Source organism: Plectropomus leopardus, chromosome 21, assembly GCF_026936395.1.
Source record: "Plectropomus leopardus strain MGB_pleo_1.0 chromosome 21, ASM2693639v1, whole genome shotgun sequence".
Lineage (NCBI taxonomy): Eukaryota > Metazoa > Chordata > Actinopteri > Perciformes > Serranidae > Plectropomus > Plectropomus leopardus.
The window spans coordinates 15,388,427-15,409,464 of NC_142196.1; the positions used below are offsets into that span (position 1 = coordinate 15,388,427).

At 40.2% G+C, this 21,038-nt stretch overlaps 1 protein-coding gene across 1 annotated transcript in view; it reads right to left on the bottom strand.

Annotated features, from left to right (window-relative positions):
* prex2 (phosphatidylinositol-3,4,5-trisphosphate-dependent Rac exchange factor 2) overlaps positions 1 to 21,038 on the bottom strand; it is a 127,478-nt gene that overhangs the window by 102,348 nt on the left and 4,092 nt on the right. Inside the window, exons 2-4 of the mRNA XM_042510369.2 lie at positions 4,395 to 4,466; positions 2,420 to 2,542; positions 801 to 905 (exon numbers count right to left, since the gene is read on the bottom strand). Coding sequence (XP_042366303.1) covers positions 801 to 905; positions 2,420 to 2,542; positions 4,395 to 4,466 — 300 coding nt within the window. The remainder of the gene's footprint in view (positions 1 to 800; positions 906 to 2,419; positions 2,543 to 4,394; positions 4,467 to 21,038) is intronic.

Here is a 21,038-nt window from a genome sequence, read left to right on the forward strand (position 1 = left end):
CTATTGCTATTTTTAAGGGCAGTAGAAAGCGACTGTTATACTGACTAACAAAAAAACTGGTCCCTTAATCCTGCTTTTTAAATGGTGCATTATTTAAATAGGAAGATGTGCCTACACAACACAGGTACACTCAGCTTTGTACACACACTTTTTTTATGTTTTTGGTGAGCGGCAAGCTTTCATTTTCCCCCATCTCCTGACATCATTTTATCACTTTTTGCAGTGTGCAGTTCTTCTGGAAATGCCAGAAGATAAGAACATGCTCACTGCTACCTCCTCCCAGAGCTGATTCACCTCAGGGAGTTTTGGTGGATTGCTGCTGCTCTCATAGATGGTCTGCTTGGGCGCTTTCACTTCGCACATGAGCAGATCCGCCTCCTCAGCAGAAAACTATTTGCATTTCCAATTTGCCAAATCTGCCATTTAAATAGCAACGTAAGCATACCTGGCTTTCAAATGGAATGGAAGATGACAGTCTGCTTGGTTGAACTCATTTCATGTCTAAAACACCCCTATGTTTGATTAAGGAAGTAAATACAACCCATTTGCGCCATACTTTGCATCAAGATTATTTGTCGTTTAACTAGTAAAAGTTGACCTGAACTTGCCCTAAAAGCACACGAGCCTTGCACTTTAGACCATACATTATAGATCATTTAAATGGGGTCCTTTGTGTGTTAGCATGGATTGAAAACATTCACTCTGACTTGGACATCAGTACCAATCTTCTGAGGATTTACTTGGTTCCCCGTTATGTTACATATTGAACATTATGTGCACATTCACAACCCACTTCTCACCAGTAAACATGTCCGTACGCTCCTGATCTTATTGAGCTCCAGCAGCAGCCTCTGGGCCTTCTCATGATTCCCGCAGTACTCATCATAAATCTGGAAACGACTCCTCTGCAAGTGACGGAGAATGACAAGGTGAGAAGGACGCATGAGGAGAAAAAAGGACAAATAACTGGCAGGAGGTAAGAGAAAGAAGGCAACAGAGTCAAACAGAAAATGGGAATAGGAGAGGAGGGCGTGAGGAAATAAATTAAGCCAAAGGCGATAGAGAAGACAGATATACTGACTGAAGACATAAAGAAAAATGGTAGAAAAGAAGGCAAAAACAGAACACAGAGCAGATAAACGATTTACAGGATTCATAGCGCATTCCTCTTCACACTCCTCTCGATCACGGAATAAATAATGTATATCCAGTATATATGTGGGGGGCTGCAGTCATATCCTATCATCCGCCTTACAGCCATTTGACCGACAACTCTTCACCACAGCAGTTCTCATGACATTCATACTCCATTGTCTTTGAGAGGCAGCAGCGGGATCAGACCACACAGCCTTTAAATCACTCACTACAAAGTCACTGCAGAGCAGCAAAAATAGTACACGGCATGGTCTTCAGCCATGCTGCTCCGCCTCAGAAGACAAAGCTGGCGATGTGAAGAGACATAACTGTCATAACAACAAGCGGGGGCGCTTTGCAAAACACAACTTTGTGATTATCTGGAGAGTACGCTCTTCTTGCTGAATTGTGTTTTTGCTAAGAGGTCAGTTTATGAACCTCCATAAAGATTATTTTTTGGCCCAGGGGACTATTTCATTGTAAAAGGGAGGAGTGGAGTCCAATTTGCAGGGCTGAATCACAGAGAGATTTTGATTTAAGCAATCCACTGTCCAGCTGGCTTACTCCCCTATATGAGTTTCTATAGTAAAGTTAGATTTTGCAATTCTTTCTTGGAACTTAGAGCATCAACAAATCACCACAAAGAAGAGAAAAAGCTGCAGAATAAGACAAAGGACAGAAAATTAGTCCAAGTCTTATCTCAATGGGCTCACATGGTCACTCATGACTGAATTATGGTCATGAGTTTTCAGTTATGCCGTAAATTACATCCCATTTTCTCAATGAGGGCATCTCGTTCTCTTTCACCTGTATCAGCAGCAGCACGATGCTACATCAGTGCCCTACTGGCAGAGACGTCGCCTTCAGCCTAACAGAAGGATGGTGAGATTTATTAGACTTTGAAACCTATTATATGCCAGTGAGCTTCAAGGCTCTGCATCAAAGACATGTGATATATAGCAGCGGTGAGCAGTATATCAGAGCCGTATCAAGCATATCACACATGTGCCCTCCCTCATCATGGGTAATCCAGAGAGATGAATTGACAACATGTGTCGTGTCTTATCATTCTCAGCAGTACTCAAAGACAGAACTGCATTTGAGCTTTGATAGCACAGTAGGAGAGAAATTCTTTACATTACTGCTCCAGTGAACAAAGGATTATTGAAAACAGAGCTTTGCATTGATTGGACTAAACTATAAGAGCAAGACAAGATGGTGACATGATAATCAAAAGTGGCAAATGATTTTCAAGAGAGGAATGGCGCTCCCATGTGTTACTCACAAAGTGCAGGAAGCAGCGGCCGATTTCATGGTGAGCATGAGGGTCAGGCTGGAGCAGCTCTTCCACCATGGACAGGAAGTCTCTGTGAACGGCCAGGATCTCCTCAATGTTGGAGAATAAAACCTGACACAGAAGGACACAAAGATACTGGATGGTCAGATTAATGAAGCAAGTATGTGTGTTGTGGTTTTCAGTGTCTGTAACTTCTGCTTTCGATTGCCCATAAGCCATTAACTGGTAAATAAGCGTTTGATTTTAATGGAAAAAAAATGCAAATTTATGTAAAATACAAGAGGCACTGTCCTTTTACCTCGACGCGCCATTGACTCAGTGAGCTTGGGCACCGCATTTGAAAAGGGGCTATCTATTTAGTGTTTCTGATATTTTAGTGTTTTATGTAGTAAATGTATTTTAATTTATTTTTTCTTGGTTTTAAGTTTACGGTCAAATTTGATCAGATCATTTTGAGAAATTTCTCACAAGTAATCCTACACTTAACTCTCCGCCTCTCCCATCTCATTCACCAGATGGCATTGAGATCTGCCGACATGCTAAGTCAAGAGTGGGCACCAAGAACATGACAGAGTGAGAAGCCAGCAAGGGGGGTATATATTGTAGTGATGCACAGGTTGCGCTAAAATCCGCAGCAGCAATCGCAGCACAACAAAAATGATGAGTGTAACTTAACTGATTATTTAAATCGTCACATATGCCTGCAGGATCAGTGAGGATCTGATGCTAATTAATGTTCTGTGTTCTTCTACACTTACTTTGTGTGTGTTTTTGCATGTATAAGAGCGAGAACACAATGGTGGCCCCCTTCCAGAAGGTGCAACGCAGAGCTGTGTGTGTGTGTGTGTGTGTGTGTGTGTGTGTGTGTGTGTGTGTGTGTGTTTGTGTGTGTGTTTGTGTGTGTAAATTAACTTGTAGACTGATGTGTGTTACCAGACAAAAATAGTCTCTGTGGTTGACCAATTAACATTAACTGTGTCGACATCCCTATTGTGTGTTTTTAATATTCTTTCCAGCTGTTTTTTCCTCCAGTAGTGTTCCAAAGATTGCCCAAATCAATACTTTGGCATATTCTGCTTTTTTTGTGGCCATGTGGCACTAGGCGAAGGAATTTTTGAGGCTACGCTATAAAGACTGAGGTTTCTTTGTAATGGGCATCTTGACTAGAGGCTTCTTTGATATTTTAATTTCAAACATTATTTGAGATATTTCAACAGAGAAGTGGGGAAAAGGAGCACATTTTTAAGATCAGTTGTATGGAAACTTTGCCTTCATGTGGTGTTGACTTCTGCCCCTTTTATGTCCTTTTTGTGGTGATATTAAAAGGACAAAACAACTCTGGATGAAGGAGGAAGTTAGTGAAATACAATCAAAGCATGAAAACCAGAAAAGTCTTTTATGGGTGTTGTGAGCGAAAAATAAAAAAAGCAAAAAAATAGTTACAATTTAATCAGTACTTTTCTTCTCCAAAGGACTGGATGTTGTTGAGCTGCTTGGTGACATCACAGCCTAACCCCACGATGACCCACGTTATCCAAACCCCTCACTAGTCTGTACAGCATGTTCCCAAACAAAACACAGCATGGATAGACATATTCCAAAACACAGGACGTGCAGTAAATATCCACTAAATGTGTATTTACCTTCCAGAGTAAGCAAGCTCAGCGAAAGAGTCACACTCACACTGTGAGAGAGCATCCTTTATTATCCTCCAGCCAGAAATAGATTATATTTACAGCTGCTTCCTGGATCTCCCACCACTTCTTTCTCCATTCAGAACTTGACTATTTTAGGTTGACAGAGCACCCTGAACAAGGGACCCACTTTATTTAATTCCCAGTCTTTTCATGGATCAGGTTACTGTATGAAAAAAAAGGTCTGTGTGCAGTGTAAAAGTCAATCGCCGTTGACATTTTTACAAATCTCAATTATGCAGTCCCATACCTCACAGATTGACCCTCACCTTAACAGTCTCCTCTGTGATGTTCTTGTCGATTTTGGTGGCTGCATACTGGTTGAGACGATGTAGAAACACCTGAAGCAGAAAAGGAAAGCAACAGTTAACACTTTTGAACCAGCCCTTCCTGGGATTAAATTACATTTTGGCGTCTAAACGCTTGCACCTTTAACGAGACAAATAGAAGATTTGATGCTTTGTGTGCAGCTGCAGCACTTGGCTGCCAGAGCAAATTGGTAACTATCACAATGGACACTTGATACACACGAACCACAATCTTCTGCACCAGTTAAAAAAAAAACATAATCATTGCAGCGCATGGTATTTCAAAGGCAATGTTAAGTGGCTGGGGATGGGAGCTGGAAAGGCCAACAGTGTGTGAATTGAGATGGATGGGAAGTGCTCCTCAGTCCCCGAGGACGTCTGTTCCCAGGCTGCTTCACCGCACAAGCCCTCAACAACCCATTTAATGCTTCAGGGCACTTTCTGAGAATGGCAAATTAAGAAGGTGTGCTTCGAATGTATTCTTAAAATGTGACTGAGGAGGAATTAGTCATTTTCTGACCTCTGCCTGAGGGAGAGCTTTTAAAAAAGACATCCATCAACAGGTACCAGACTTGAATCTTTATGTTCGGAATAACGTTTGTTAGACAGAAAAAAAAAGCTCCGGGGAAAACAAATTGGTGGCATCACGCTTTGATTTTGATTGATGCCTGTGATGCACTTTACTTTGGGGAAGCTATGATGAAATCCAAAGCAAGGCTTAAAAATCAAAACTTTCATAAAATATAAAGCACAGGAGAAATTGCATTCAGTTGCTCTGAATTCGAGCTTCATCAAACTTGATGTCAAGTAACAACAACAGCGTCCCTGATGTACATGTTGCCGTCAAATTTGAATGAGAGTAAGTTAAGCAGCAGGAAAAAAAAATATCCTTGGCACAACATCACAAAAACACGCTTGTGTGATTTGGGTTTTGTCTTGCATTTGTTTTCATTTCCCACGTCACACAACTAACTTTATTTATCCTCCAAATGGCGTAAAAAGGCAGAGACTCAAGCAAGATAAAAGCAGAAACAAGATTTTTAAGTTGAATCAAATGTGTACTTGGATTTTATTATGCTAAACCTGTCTGCTAAAACACGATGGAGACTCATGACATTTAAAATAAATGAACGAAATTAAAGAAAAGTGAGGCAAAGAAGAAATTAAAGGTATACTATCTAGGATTGCCGGTTACTGTTTGTAAACACACTTGCCAGTGAAAGTAAAAGCAAACCCTCTCGTTTGGCGTCTATATTTGCGTCTCCTGGATGCCTGCTGCTTACAGTCTGGCACTTGGTTGCTAGTGTTACCTTTTTATATAGTCCTGATGGGTGGGATCGACACCCAAAAACATCCCCAACACAGAAAAAAAGAAGAAAATAGGGATCCACCAGTTGTGAAATTTTGGGCCGATACCGATGTGTAAAGTAATATTTTTTGTATTTTATTTAATTTTTTATTTATTTCCCCTTTCATGCCAAAGAAACAAGGAAATCTTAAATTTTAAAAAAGAACTGAACTGTTTTAAAGTCTTTCAGCCTTGATTGACTTGACAGTACTTTTGAATGAGCAAAAATCAAATCAGAAACATAAAAAAAGCTTTATAATAACCTTCTTTCATATAATTTTTTTACTGTTTCAAAAGTTTTTTTGCTGTATTTATCATAATTTCCTATCTAATATCCATTTTATATTGATGTAAAACAACTGTAGAACTGTTTACTTTCTCACCAAAAAATACATTTTACAAGATTACACTGAACACGTCATGTACATTCTTCTGGATGACGGGATGATGTTAATTTCAAACTCTCAAATTCTTGGTAGAGAAACTCTTTTGAACCTGTGCTAAACTGATGTGACCCCACAGTCAACAAAGTCAATATCAGCCAATACATAGTTTTTTAGGAAAACCCTGCATAGTATATCTTTATTAAACAGTTTGATTCCACTGTAACACGATTACAAGCTCACAAAGAATGAAGCGTGGCTGTCAAATTCTGACTTAATAAACGGCCTGTCACTGATCACACCAATCCTCACACAAAACCACTGCGACATGACAGACAACATAATAGGCAGAGAGACAGTGCTACAAAACAAAACATTGTGACACAGAAAAACACTTCAGCAGCACAAAGCTTCATTTCATGGTACAGCGTGACATAAACCAACAACAGTAGCTCCATAAACCAGGATTCTTTTCAGGCCAAGGACCCCTTAGCTCAAAGAGACACAAAGCAGGGACCCCCTACTACATATATTATATGAAAATGAGTTGCATTTGTGATAATTCTCTGAATATTTTCGGGTTTTCTCTCGTTTGTGCTTGCCTTCAGCTGCTGAGTCACCAGAAGTTATAGTATGGCAATTTTCTTCCATTGTGACTACACAAATCTAATTAGTTCATTGTTGAGTCTAAGTGGTCATTTGTGCCAAATTTTGGAAAAAAAAAATCGGAGGTGTTCTTGAGCTACTGCATTCATGAGAATGGGACACATACAAGTTCACCCCGACCTTAACCTTTGGCCACTAAAATCTAATTAATTCATCATAGAGTCCAGGTGGACATTTGTGCCTAATTTTAGGAAAATCCCTCAAGGCCTTCATAGAGATATAGCCGTCATGAGTTTGGGATGGAAAACCTAAAAAAGTAACGCCTCCAGTCGCTGGCACAGAAGTAGGGCTCGGCGATATAGCTTTAAAATAATATTGCGATATTTCAAGGCTATATCGCGATACGCAATATATATATCCCAATATTTTTAAATGTCCTTTACACTAATGTTAACTACTAAAGTACAAAATTACTGAATGAACTGCAGTTACAATCATGTCAAATAAGTTAGCTACTGTATTTTAATAAAGCTGAACTTGAATTTATACTCGATGTTTGCTATATAGTCATTTTATATACTGCACGTGGAACATGCCATAAAACCTTATATATTTTATATACCACCCACCCCTACACAGAGGCATAAAAACTTAAATTAAAACCTGAATTAAATTATCACACAATAATTTGTTCCCCCCATCTCGCAGGGTACAACCCAGGGAGACCCCCTATTAAAGACCCACGCCATGAAGAAATGACAAACATGAAGCTCCACACTGAAAGGCAGTGTGATGCATTCAATCATTGTGAGCGTAGTCACAAGTTCACATCTGTTTTTGCGGTTGACCCTAACCATGGGCGTCCCTTTACCGCCCCACAGAGGGCTGTAATGCCATCTGTTGTCCAGCGCAGCCACACAGCAGGCAGCCTGACCTGAGCAAGCCAGCGTAATGCAACCACAAAGCATGTAAACAGCTCACTTTAATGAGCAAGAATTATTTCTTGACACTAAGATCTAAGTGAGTGGTTGAGACTACGCTGAGCTTATTGGGAAGTTTCACATGATTAATTGTGAACAGATGGTAAGGTGGTTAGGCTAAATCTGTGGTAAAAAAAAAAAAAAAAAATCTGGCTAATTAGAAAGCCAATGTTCTGTTTTTAAAAATAACAATAGACATGAAGAAATAACTAAAATCATCTAAATCAAATTACACTGACATCAAGCAACACTTCAAAGGGGAGTGTGTAAGTGAATGCTTGAATGCGGGCTTGTGGTTGGAAAAAAAAGGGGGGGGGCTTAAATAATCAGCCTCTTTGTTGTAGGCCAACTCCACACTGATTACCATTCTGTAGCTGCCTTGCCTCGCAACTCTGCCACTCACAAGCATTAGCACCTGATTAGCAAGTCTAATATGTACAAACACAGAGCAGACTTCGACGGGCCCTCGCAAAGGCATGATAGAACTTACTGTACTGGACCTTAGCTGGGCAAAAGGGGTGCTGATTTGCATCAAAAACCGGCTCCCTGTCACTGACGCATGACATCAAACATGGTCTCATTAGGTAGTCTCAGTTTTAAAGCTGAAGAGTCTATTCAACAGGACATAATCACTATATCTGCAAAGCACTAATTATACAGTATATCTACAGCTATGGGGGGGCTCTGCAGCAAAACATAAGGAGCCACACTGCAGATGCTTATCGCAAGTAAACAACATGAGAAAAAAGGCACGGCATAATGGAGTGCAGGAACTCTAAATCTGATTGGAGGGGGATAATAAATCGTGTTATAAACCCAGAAGATAAGAGAGTGTTTGTTTTTGTCGCGCAGAAGTGATGGCGTAAAACCGAAAAACATCTTTCATGTAGTTTGGAGATGAATGTACCGCGCAGAAAAAAGGCCACACGAAAGTCTGAACCATTCATCTGAGACACTGTTTGTGTTATTCCTAGAGCGGTGGACAGTCTGGATTTGTGGAAACGAACATGTCTTATCCGAGGAGACAGCCAAGACTGCCTTGTTGATGTTGTTAAGAGGCTGATCCTGGAACAGCTCCATGGAGAGTGAATGGAAAACTGACTGACTGTCTGGATTTATGGACAGAGTAACAGTACCCAGGGTGACTGTGAATAAATACAAGCCCATTTCCAGGTTTGTACAGTACCTGACAGTGCTGCAGTACATAAATGCACGGCTCATTTGCAAACGCATTAGTGTATCGACTCCATTATTGCAAAAATGATCCAAATCCAGTATTGTAATTCAGTGTCACCTGATTCGTCTATTTATTGCATCACAGAGCCGAGCATCTGTTCTCTGGTTTAAAGCTATGACAACAACAATTACTAACTAGAAACTAATTCAATTTGTGATTCATTTTACAGCAGTTTCACACAAAAAGCATGAAAAAATGCAGCTGAAGAACTGTTTAAAAGTCAGCCACTCTTAAAAAAAACTCTGGTCCACCACAGTTGCTATCTCCGTCCTCAAACTCTGTAACGACCGATTGAATTCCAGCGGGACACATTTTGTTCCCTAGAACTGGATGTGCTTTCTAGCAGGAATCCACCACGTCTGGGCACCGGCCACTAATGAATCACAAGCAGACTTCATTACATTTTAAATCTCCAAAGGAACTGTTCATGATCCATGTCACGCTTTCCGTGACCAGAGACGGAGTGACATTTTGAACCGAGCAGAAAATATTGAACTACAAGTCAAAGTTTTTTCTACAATGTAAGTTTATGAGTATTCTTTGAGGGTTTTGTTTTTTTAGATATTCTGAAAGATGATGAGGTAAAGTGATGACCTCAGAAGACAAAGAGGATAAAAAAGTTAGACAACAGCTGTGATTTGCTTACAGTGTTCTTTCCACTGGTCATTCAAGGAAAGTTAGACTCATCTCCAAAATGGCATTACTCACCATCATCCACTTTTTGGGGTAATAAAGCAGTGATTGCTCTTTTCTGAATCAGATATTTATAAATATATTTGGATTGGACTGGATTTCCTTTAAACTCGTTGGATGCACATTTTCTATTCTAAATCCTGTATCAACAGCATTCAACTAGGAAAACAAAAACTGTCATTTTGTTTTCTTAGGCCCAAGTATAATCACCTCAATTGTCACTCTGATGGCTAAGGGGGGATTCACATTAAAATGCCATTAAAGTTTTCATTATTCCACAGAGCAGATGGGTGAGATGAATAGATTGGTCCAATCACTGCGTGTGGCCCTACCTGCCATTAATCAACACCAGCTCACACGCTGTGGGCAACAAAGTGGTGGTAGAGGAAATCACGGCTGCACTGCCTGACGCAGAGATGCTCAGATGTGATAACAACCTGACCTTTACTGTCACACTAAAACTAAAATCAAGGGACTGAAATCAAGCTCAGTAATCAAACCTGAAGGCCACATCATAGACCTTTACATCATTGACTCACTGCTAAGGCTGCACAATTTATTATTCAGGGTTTCCACACATTTTATGAACAAAATTTTAAAACTTAATAACCTTTCATTGAAGGACCCATAATTAAATGACCTTTTACAAACAAAACTGCATGGTATACTTTACTCCAAATGTTCGTTATAGTATTATAGGTGGTATGCCGTTATAGAGCAGTGGAGCTCTTGGGAGTGAAGTGCACATTCACACTCGGAGTTTATCCATATCCATCTCAAAAATTTGGTACAAATAGTGGGGCACAGGTATGAAAACCTTGAGATTCATGACCTCAAATGTTTTGTCAAACAGTCACAATATTATTTTTACCCCACTTGCCTGGCATTATTCAAACATATCAGACTCAAACTCTGTTCAAACATACTTCCAAAAATTAATTAAAAAGAAATTTAAAAACCATATGTGATGGTAAAAAAATGTCACATATTGACTCATTTTAGAGATATGTTATATCAATTGATGCGTAATATTTATTTGCCTTTTTTTTACATTAGACTAAGGTCATCCGTGGAAGATTACTGAAACAATTTCATTAAACAAACAAAATTCCATGACTTTTAAAACATTTTCCACAACTGTGGGAATTTTTTTAAATCTCTATAATCATCCCAATATCAACTTGCTTGATAAACACATCATGAAACAAGGTATAAGACTGCAATATTCAACAACGTTATTGAATATTGCATCTTTTCCATATATTGTGCAGCCCTACTTACTATGAGTGGACACAGTGGTCTGTCTATGAGTGACAGCTAACTCAATAACTGCACTTTGCTGACTTATGCTTTTTCAACAGATGAAACTGTAACCCAGCATCCTCTGAAAATCAGTGTCATACTGGAGAGGAAAGGGAGAGGAGTAATAGACTGGCTGGAGGGCTGTTTCCATGCCGACAGTTTGTGTGCTGACTGAACTAACCTAGTTCAGGACACTTTGTGAATGGACATTATGCAATGTTGTCCCTCCGGCATCCCTCCACCAGATTGGAAAGATACAATCAGAGGAAGTCTAGCCACTCCTATTGTATATGTTGATCTCTGTGTCAGTGACACTAACAATTACATAACAAGAGAGACAACGATGGACATTCCTGCGCTGTAAAATAAAGTGTGTGTACAGTGTATTTGCCAAACCAGAGCGTGTGCTTCGGTCAAATAAAAATGTTAAAGTGGATGTGAAGTGAGTGGAACAGGGAATAAAGAAAGTGCACGGGGAGAAAGAGCATGTCGTTCATCACAGCCAGCAGATTGGGCTGTGACGGGAATACAAATCACACCAGAGAGGAGGGAGCACTAAACAGATCCAAAAGAGCAAAATGATGCAGCAAATCGCTTTGATAAAAGAAAAGAAGCCATCTAGCTGCTCCCATGCTACAGAAATTAGTTTGAATCAAGTACAAAGCTCGCCTCAAACATCTGCTAATGCATTCAAAGTTGAAACTATTGGAGGAGTGGGTAGGAACACGGGGCCTGTTTGATGTATTGCATGCAAAACAACCATTTCAGGTCTCTGAGGATCAATCAGTTCAACTGTAGAACACTTTGCTCTCCTTCAGATTAAAAGTACTGGAGCAACTTTATTTTAAAAAAAAAAGTATAAAAAAAGGTGAAATGTCAGCACAATTTTAAAACTTCATCCGCTGCCAAAGTTCAGTTGCTTTTGCAGTGATGTGGAATCTATTGCTAACAATTGAAATAGGTCCAGTTCATTGGCACTGGTCACCAGTATAAACTCTGGAAGAATGAATGGGCCTTTCTCAGAGTCTATTGGACAAACTGGCTCTTTTGTCCACAGATGATTCACTGATGCGCTTTGTTTTCCTGATTGGAGAACTGGCAAACAAGCACACACATCCTGTTTATTTTTCCTCCATGTCTTATATTTAGTGGTATGAAGAAAAGATTAAAATAGAACACGCGTGCACAGGTATTTCCGTGTTTTCTAATCCACCATCTGTGGAAGAATCCTCTCTTGTCAACAAACAAAAAAAGAAAGACAAAGACCATTCAATGCCAGAGATGGAGACAAACAACAGCTTCCCCACGAAAAAGCCCACTGTAGTGAACCACTAGACTGTGAAGGTATGCTCATTAACGTAACAGTCTTTTTGAGCTTGTGTGTGTTTGTTTCTTTGTCATATATCTGTCCCCAAGGGTGGCAGAATAAAAAGTGAAACACTGTGATAACAGTTAAAGGAAAACATGTAACAGGTGCACTAGCAGCTTGGCACCCTCAGGCAAAGCTCTGGAAACACCTGAGATCTGGATTTTCTGTGTGTGTGTGTGTGTGTGTGTGTGTGTGTGTGTGTGTGTGTGTGTGTGTGTGCTGGTGAGAAAATGAGAGAGCAGCAGCATTACAGAGGGAGACAAGGCAGACATAATATACAGATTAAGAGGAAGTAGAGAGGAAAGGGAAAAAAAAGAAAGCCTTGTTTGGCCTTCTTAACACAGAAACCCTGTAGGGAGGATGTGAGGCCTTCACTATACTTCCTGCACAGAGGGACTGCTTTTAAACCAGAATTCAGCATTATAGGGTTAAATCTCATGGCCTCCCATACACACACCTATACACACCACATTTCAGGCAGAAAAAAACTGAACGTCCGCTCAAAAAGTCCTGACCAGGGACAAACAGAGTCAGTCTCAGATGCTGAGAGCACGCAGGGGAACATCCGAAAAGAGAGAAAAGGCTCTTTGTCAGGATTCTCTCCCAAAAGCCAGAACACTCCCGTCTTCAGCAGGTCCTGATGACACCTCCAGGAGTCATCCCGAGCTTTCCATCCCATTAGTCTGCTGGCTAGTTTTCCCAAAAAGGCCTGTTTCTCTCCACTGGGAATGTATACAGGAAACAGACGCTTAATGTAGCGGGGAAAGTTAATATGTCTATCCTGGGAGTGACTATTAGGGCTCATCTCCACAGCCCAATGCAGGGTCTCTGGTTTTAATTAACGACAGAGAACACAGAGTTATTCATTTTACAGGTTCTTCAAGTGAGTAAAAAGCTCATTTGACTTTGGGGGACTTTCATTTTAAAGTTCAGGGAGTCTGTATGAGTTCCACGACTCCAATAAAACAGAATAAAATACTGTAAATAAAGATAAGGCTGGGCAATATTGTACATTGATATATTGATATTGTGATATGAGAGTTTATCATGTTAGACTTCGGATAGCATAAAATCATAAATATTGTCTTTTCCTGATTTTAAAGGCTGCATCACTCTATAATTATGTGACTTTCTGAACTTACTAGACAGATCTAGCTGTTCTGTTATTTACTTTTAAGCCTAGTTTAGACCAAAGGTACAAAACAAAGCCATTTTAAACAATTTCATGGTCGCATTAGTGTAAACTGGCAGGTTTTCAGTATGTTGCAGACATTGCAAGCTCTTGCATGTTTTAACTCTTCTCATCGCAAATCTTTGCTCTGAACTGGGCTTCATCCACTCAGTCATTACAGCCACATTACTGACGATTATTTATCAAAAACGTTTTGTGTAAACATTTTGTGAAAGCACCAAAAGTAAAAAAAAATGAGTTTCTCCATATCACTCAGCCTGAGATGAAGAAGCTTCTTTCAAGACAAAAAGAGATAGCTATTGAAATATCATTTATAAAGTTGTTTTTTTGCAGAAAAGCAGGAAAAATCTGTGTTGAAGGGGAAAAATGAAGACCAACTAAGTAATAAGATTTAAAGCATCTCCAAGAACTCAAGATTGTCTGTGAAGGTTATAGAAAAATTCTTCTCTTAAATGCTGTTGTTGTCCTTTCAGTGACCCTGGTACCTAAAGCAATAGATAAACAACTGGAATGAAGCAATTTATGTAATGAATATGTCCGTGTCCAATGTCTCCGCCTGACTCCTGGTGAGCCACTTGCACTGGAGGGAAATGAACAGGAGCATGAAATGATGCTCGAGGTCACGTCCATTAAACTGAATACCTGACAGGCTGTGGCTCTGTTCAATTTCACCCGTCACAGCACTATAAATGGCGGGCATCTTCCGCATATTAGGAGGATCTTTTGACTTGTGAAATTGGATATGAAGCAGTGAGACCAACCTGCAGCAGATAAGAGTTACTCTTTAGAGGCCTAACCTGCCTTGCCTCCCCAATCTCCATGTGCAGCCAAGCGAACCATTACCCACTTATAGCTGGCAATTCCCGATCAGAGCCACACACCAGCACCTCGTATTGATCTGCGAGATGACTAAGCAGAATCATCAGTTCCCCAATCTGTGGCACACTCCCAAGCATGACTGTTACACCCCCAGATTGCTCATTTGATTACCGTTTCAGGCCTCCAAATCATCCGCCTGAGGCTACCCCTGTCATCCATCTCAGCAGGACTGGAGAGAAAAAAAGAAACCTGTGCAGCGTCAGCCTCTCTCACACTTAGAGCCGGACACTGTCAATGGAAAATTGAACAACTGACTTGCCAGTGTCGCCCCCACTCTCCCTAAGCACAACTGTGCCCAGTCGTACAAATACCCCTCCTGCCAGGGTTCTGCTCATCATGCCTTCTTTTTTTCTGTGAATGGACAGAGCAGGAGGCACCTCGCCAACATGGCTGCAACCGAGCAGTATAGACCTCATACTGATTCAGTCCACCTTCTCTTTCAACACAAACAAGAATGGAAACCACTAATTACGGCACATTAACTCCTTTTCATGCAAGCCTTTTTATTTTACATGCACTATTACTACTGACTATTGCTAGTCTGTAATTCCCTCTTTACTTGTAAGTGTAATCAGTCATTGCTGCTCCAATGTGCCCAAAAAAATACATTCATGCAGGTTTCAAGTAATAATCTTAAATATTATCATGCAAATACATTAGGGCTGAGCAATGTATCAATATTATATCATTATCGTGATATAAGACAGCTATAGATTTTGGATATAGTATTTTAACTGTTGATTTTTACCTGGTTTAAAAAGGCTGCATTAAAGTGATGGAGTATTCTGAAGTTACCAGACTGTTGTGGCTATTCTGCTGTTTACACACTTAGCCATTATATCTATATTACTGATATTTATCTTAAAATCTCACTGTGTAAATATTTTGTGAAAGCTGCAGTAGTTAACCCTACAACATTGTCGCCATATCAATATCTTGGTAATTGGTCACAAATATCATGACATTTATATCACCCAGCCCTAAAATAAATGTCTATTAAGTCACTATCTCTGAACAAGGTAACAAAATGGTAAAAGAGTCTATAGCCAACTGTTTGCCCTTACATTTCACACAATTATAAACTGAGTGTCTGTGGCAACATTGCAAGCAATGCAGTCATTGATAGTCCACTCACACAATCACCGTAACATACATATATGCACACACACATGCAAACACCTGCACTGTGTATACTGTGGTAACCCTTTCATCTCACCAGCTACAGGGCTCATAAAACAAACCAATATACATAAAGTTACCATCCTGGTTTCAAGCCTTCTGCCAAAAAATCCCACTGTAGTCACTACCCTTAATTGCCATAGGTGCCAACAAAGAGGTTGATACGGAGATCTTTGAAATTGTAACTATCAGTCTGACAGCAATTAAGCCTCTAGGAAAAATGGGAGATCCGTTGTAGCCAGCGACTTTCAGGGCCAAGACATCCTCTATCTTGTGTCAGTCATTTTGGCTAATCTCTACAGATATCTGAACATTTTAAAAAAGCTTGTATAAAACTAAACTGTTGTCACATGGTGGGAGCCAAAATTGCATTTCGGTCATGCATCCTGCCTCTCAACACAGACTGTTTACCTGCCGTTGAAACACGATTGGTCGCTACTACTCAGACTACAAATGGAAACCAGAACACTTCCAAAATCTTGTCCCATTGCCTACAGATTCTGCATACATATGCAGCTATCTGTTCATCAAGATTACTTTAACTTAAACTTATCTGACCTCCAATTTTTTGCAAACCAATATAACACCCGAAAACGTCATATTTTCTCCCACAGGTTTAATATGGTGGTGGAAGCTTCCCTTCTAAAGATACCACATTTAAAGCACACAAAATTCCAATAGGGTCTAATGTAGAAAGACAAATTTTTATGGACCTCATATTATAGCATTTTTTAGTTATAAAGTTATTCCTTAAAGTGAGAAACTAAACTACACACATACTTTGACTTCAGACTAGAGAGAATGTGAAAGGCCAGTTTAAAGACTTAAAAGTGCAAAGTAGAGGCTACTAACTGTGAGGGGAGACTTGCAGAGACTGAAAATAAAACGGAGAGAGAAAGAAAGAAGACAGGCAGACATGAAAAAGGATGTCTGCAGACAAGGCATGCTTTCAGACGGAGAGACACTTGTCTCACTCTCAGAGCTTCTATAGCAAATCCCATTCAAGTGCTTAATTAAATAATTTAGAGTGAAGTGGAATTTCCCATCATGTCTGGCTGGGCGGCTCAGAGTGTTTATGGATTCAGAGCCCAGAAATGCTGGACAGACAGACATGAATGACATGGAAAGTGTGAGTTTGAACCACAGGGAGAGCGAACATGCAAACTTGTCTAAACATATTCTGAGGACACTTGGTCAAAATTGTTTTAGTCAGATTTGAAGATGTACAAACAGTGCAGTAGTGTCTGTGGGGACATTGCGTGATACCAAACCACATAGTTGGTAAATTCTTCTACAAACAGTAACTTTAATTTGGCTGACAGAGTAGCATTTAATTCAGTTGTAAACATATTGTGGTCTTTTAGGTGTCATGCAAATACATGGCAATGCTGAAGGTCTGAGAGCACTAAACAGACGCTGCAGGAATACTGATCTGAGCAAGTGTGTGCATGTGTGTGTTCACTACAGCAGAGCATGCCAGCTAAAACACAGGCCTCCTTGTGATGATGACCCCTTCACACTCCATGAACGTCCTGACAAGTGTCTACCGTGGTCCCGCCACTCTTCTACTAGTCGCACGTAAGCACCATGTGACCAGGCAGCTGGCACCGGCCAAAACAAAGGCCGCCTTCTCCTCTGGGCAGCAGGACAGCACCACCTCTGCCTCCTGAGCTAAACCCACTCCATGGATTCAAAGCAGGGGTCCTTTCCAGCCCTATCGCCTCTGCCATGAAGCTCAATGAAGGCAAAACCTTACTTTCCCTGGCCCAGTGGAGACAGTGGGGGAAGTGTGTGTGAGTGTGTGCATGCTGAAGCAGGAAACATGCAGCACAATGTAAAGACGGGGAGGGCCAGGAAGGAAGGAAATCCTGCTTGAAAAATGACCCTAGAGACAAAAGCAAGAGAACTCTCTACAATGTAAGAACCTTCATGAAGGACTCGAACATTTTTGACACTGACAGAAAGAAGGTGTAAAAGACTATGACCAAAGAGTCATCAATATAGTCATAGGATAAACTGGATATTAATAGAGGTAAAGTTGTTTTTTTTTTCTTGTACCTAAAAATGTCTAGCTGCAGAGCCAGTTTAGATGCTAAGATAACCAGCAAGCTAGGCTAATGTGTTGATGGTTAGTTACATATTTTTGCGGGCGAATGTACTGAAGACACAACACAAGCAGATAAAGAAACATCTTCACCAACGTGACGACACATGCACATAATTTAGAAAACATTCAACAACTTAAATACACACAACAACATCAATTTGACCACACAGACCTTGTGAGAGGCCAAAGAACCATGTCGACTTATAAGGTGCAGTTATATTACCCAACCTTTCTTGCCGTGCAACAGTCAAAGTCTGCACAACCGCTGCAGTGGCATTCTTGGCTAATGTATGAGGGGACAGTAACATTATACTGCCACCATTAAGCTGTAACATGCTACCTGCTACACCTCTGCCGAGATAGGCTGATAAATAAATAACACATTGGTAAAAATGTTAAAAAATAAAAATATTAAAAGTAAAAATATTTACTGTACAGATGTGAGTGTGGTATTAATCTTCTAATGTCACTCTGCAAGACAGTGAATAAGTGTATTTCCCAAAATGTTGAACATTTCCTTTAACAAATGAAGCATGAACAGGAAACTATGCCCAAAGTTCAATTCCACATTCAGCTTTCAGTGCACATTTTGGTCCCACTCACTGTTTGAAGTTCTACACCAAGCCCATCACACAGCTCAAGAACATTTGCAAAAACCTTTTTGCTATCAGACGTCTCACTAAAAATTTAAATATTCAACATTTCCAGTAATTCAGTGTGGGCATGCATGTAACTGCATTCTTCTCAATCACATGTTCCACATCTAGGAAATTGCTGAATCTTTTTTTTTCCTTTGTTAAGATGAACGGATAAAGTATTGGAAGGCATGCAAAACCAGCGACTCCAAGGCAGCATTGCTCAATGTGCAGATGAAGGATAATCCTACTCAGTGTTTTTATTGATGCAGGACTCATGGTTGACGCAAAAATCTCAGCTGGAGAGGGCTCTGTTGTCGCTGAGCTGATTGTCACCATCATTCATCTTCAGGCTGGTTAAAGACAGATTTATCTTTAAGATGTGGATGCTAAAGAGGTTTACACACACAGTGCGTCTACTGACAGTGCACATACAGAATTTCTAAAAAGCACAAAAATATGACCAAACAAAGATGGAATGCATTTACACTTAAACTCAGGCAGGTCTCTTGTGTAGTGGCTGTGCAGCGAAATTGAAATGCAAGTGAGCCACATCATCAGTTCAGGGGCCTCACACTGGGGACAGACACAGGAGAGAAACTGTCTCTATTCTCAGAGAGCACAGACTGACCAAATCTAATTAAAAAGAGTCGAGGAGAAAAACATCTCACCTCCGTCTCTGCCTCCATTTCTTTCTTCTGCTTCTCTAACGCACACATACACGTAATTGTGTCTATGCACAGAGAACAAAGTTAAATTTAAAAAGAAACTTTGTACGAGATTCAAGATTTGGGCCAGTAATGGGGAAACATTTGGCTAGTAGGATTTTAATAAACCTTCACATAGAAAGAAAAGGAAAAATACACTTCTTGTCAACGCAGCATCCAAAATAATGGATAGTCCACATTCTCCCTTGCTCCCTCTGCGACACAAGGGTGAAAAACAAGAGAGAAGCAGCACCATAAACAAAGCTTTGAGGCAATTTAAAGAGTAGAGGACTTAAGAGGCAGGTGTGGAACTGTATGACGGGGCCATCACAAATGAATATAGGAAGTAATTAAGGAATAAAGAAGAGCACAATCAGGGCAGAAATGTCAGCCTACGCTCTCTGTGGAATCCCTTATCACTGAACGCAGCCCATTACGGACAATGACTAATGTAAGCAACAGTAAACCGCCACTGGTGGGCTCTAAGCACTCCCCCTCAGACCCGAAACCACCCAATCCAAACACACTAGCATCATGTGAGCACACATGTTGAATCTTATCTGATCTGTCACTTAAAAAAAGCTTAAATAGCTTAGTAGAATCTGTAAAGGGCTGTATCACATGGTGTCAGTCTCATTACGCTAAAATTAACAACTTCTGTTCTTGCCCTCTTTGACCCAGCATGTCCTCCGACTCCTCCCCCAGCAGACTGAGACAACAGCTCATTAACAATTCAGCTTTGTACTGTTAGTAAAATACTACATGGTTAAGTATGTATACTTCAATACATCTCATTTACTTTAGTATTTATTAAAAACGAAATGTACGATGGTGTCTTTTTGCTCCAACTTAAAGACAACATGCCTCCATGTATCGCCTATTGCTGGAGAGCTTTCTGTTTACGCATTTTTGTTTGTGTGTTTTTATCAAATCAGGACACACTGACGATCACTGTCTTCTGCTCCTGTTTCCATCGGGAGGGAGCTAGATGTTGGCGTAAAGTCTACACATTAACAGACAGGAAGGGGATAGGAACAAGAGGTCATGACCTTTGGGGTCATCAGCTGTCCGTCTGGAACATATGAACCCCCCTGTCGTTCCCTCCCTGACCCGACCTCCTTCAGGACTGCTCAGGAGTCAGATGTTACGAGCAAAAATGAAAACTTAGTGACTGACTGCCCAAGCCAAGATGTAAACATATCCAACTCTCTGAGAGAGAGAGACACGTGGAACCTCAATATATAAATACACACACACACACACACACCAAGAGTTCACATGAACACCTGGGTTTCTCTGAGCCAGCAAGTGATTCCTCCTACCGGCTGTTTTCTCCATTAGGCTTGTTTTCCTGACTTTCTGCAGCCATTTTCACTGAAAAAACGTGACTGACTCAAAGTGACCTACAACATGTTTGTTGACCAATAACCTCTCCACATAAATCCCGGGATATAATATGAATAACAACATGCAGGTTTATTTAAAGGATGCAAAAATACACATGCAATGTTTCCTGAATTTAATCCCTTGATGATCATTAGTTTCTTTAAAGGGGCAGTTCAGCCTAAATTTAAAAAACACACATTTTGCAAACTTTCTTCTGTGTGGTGATATGGTTGGGGGGTGCAGTGCAGTAGAGAGAAAATAGTTCCTACAAAGGCTGATTCAAATGCTTCAAAGCATCAGTCCCTGTCATAGTAATCAATGTCCAAATCAGTATTCCAATTCTCTTATATATATATATATATATATATATATATATATATATATATATATATGTATATATCAAAATCATCAAAATAGCCCATAAATAAAGAAACAGTAATCCAACATAATTCATTAAGCATCAACATTACTTAGTTATTCTAAGACAAGGACTTTTAAACTTGGTGATAGGCCTTGTTTTGTGACAGTTTGACCACCTGTGACAGACTAACAGATAACAGAAACACTGATATTGTCAAAAAGTCAAATGTGTGGAATACTTT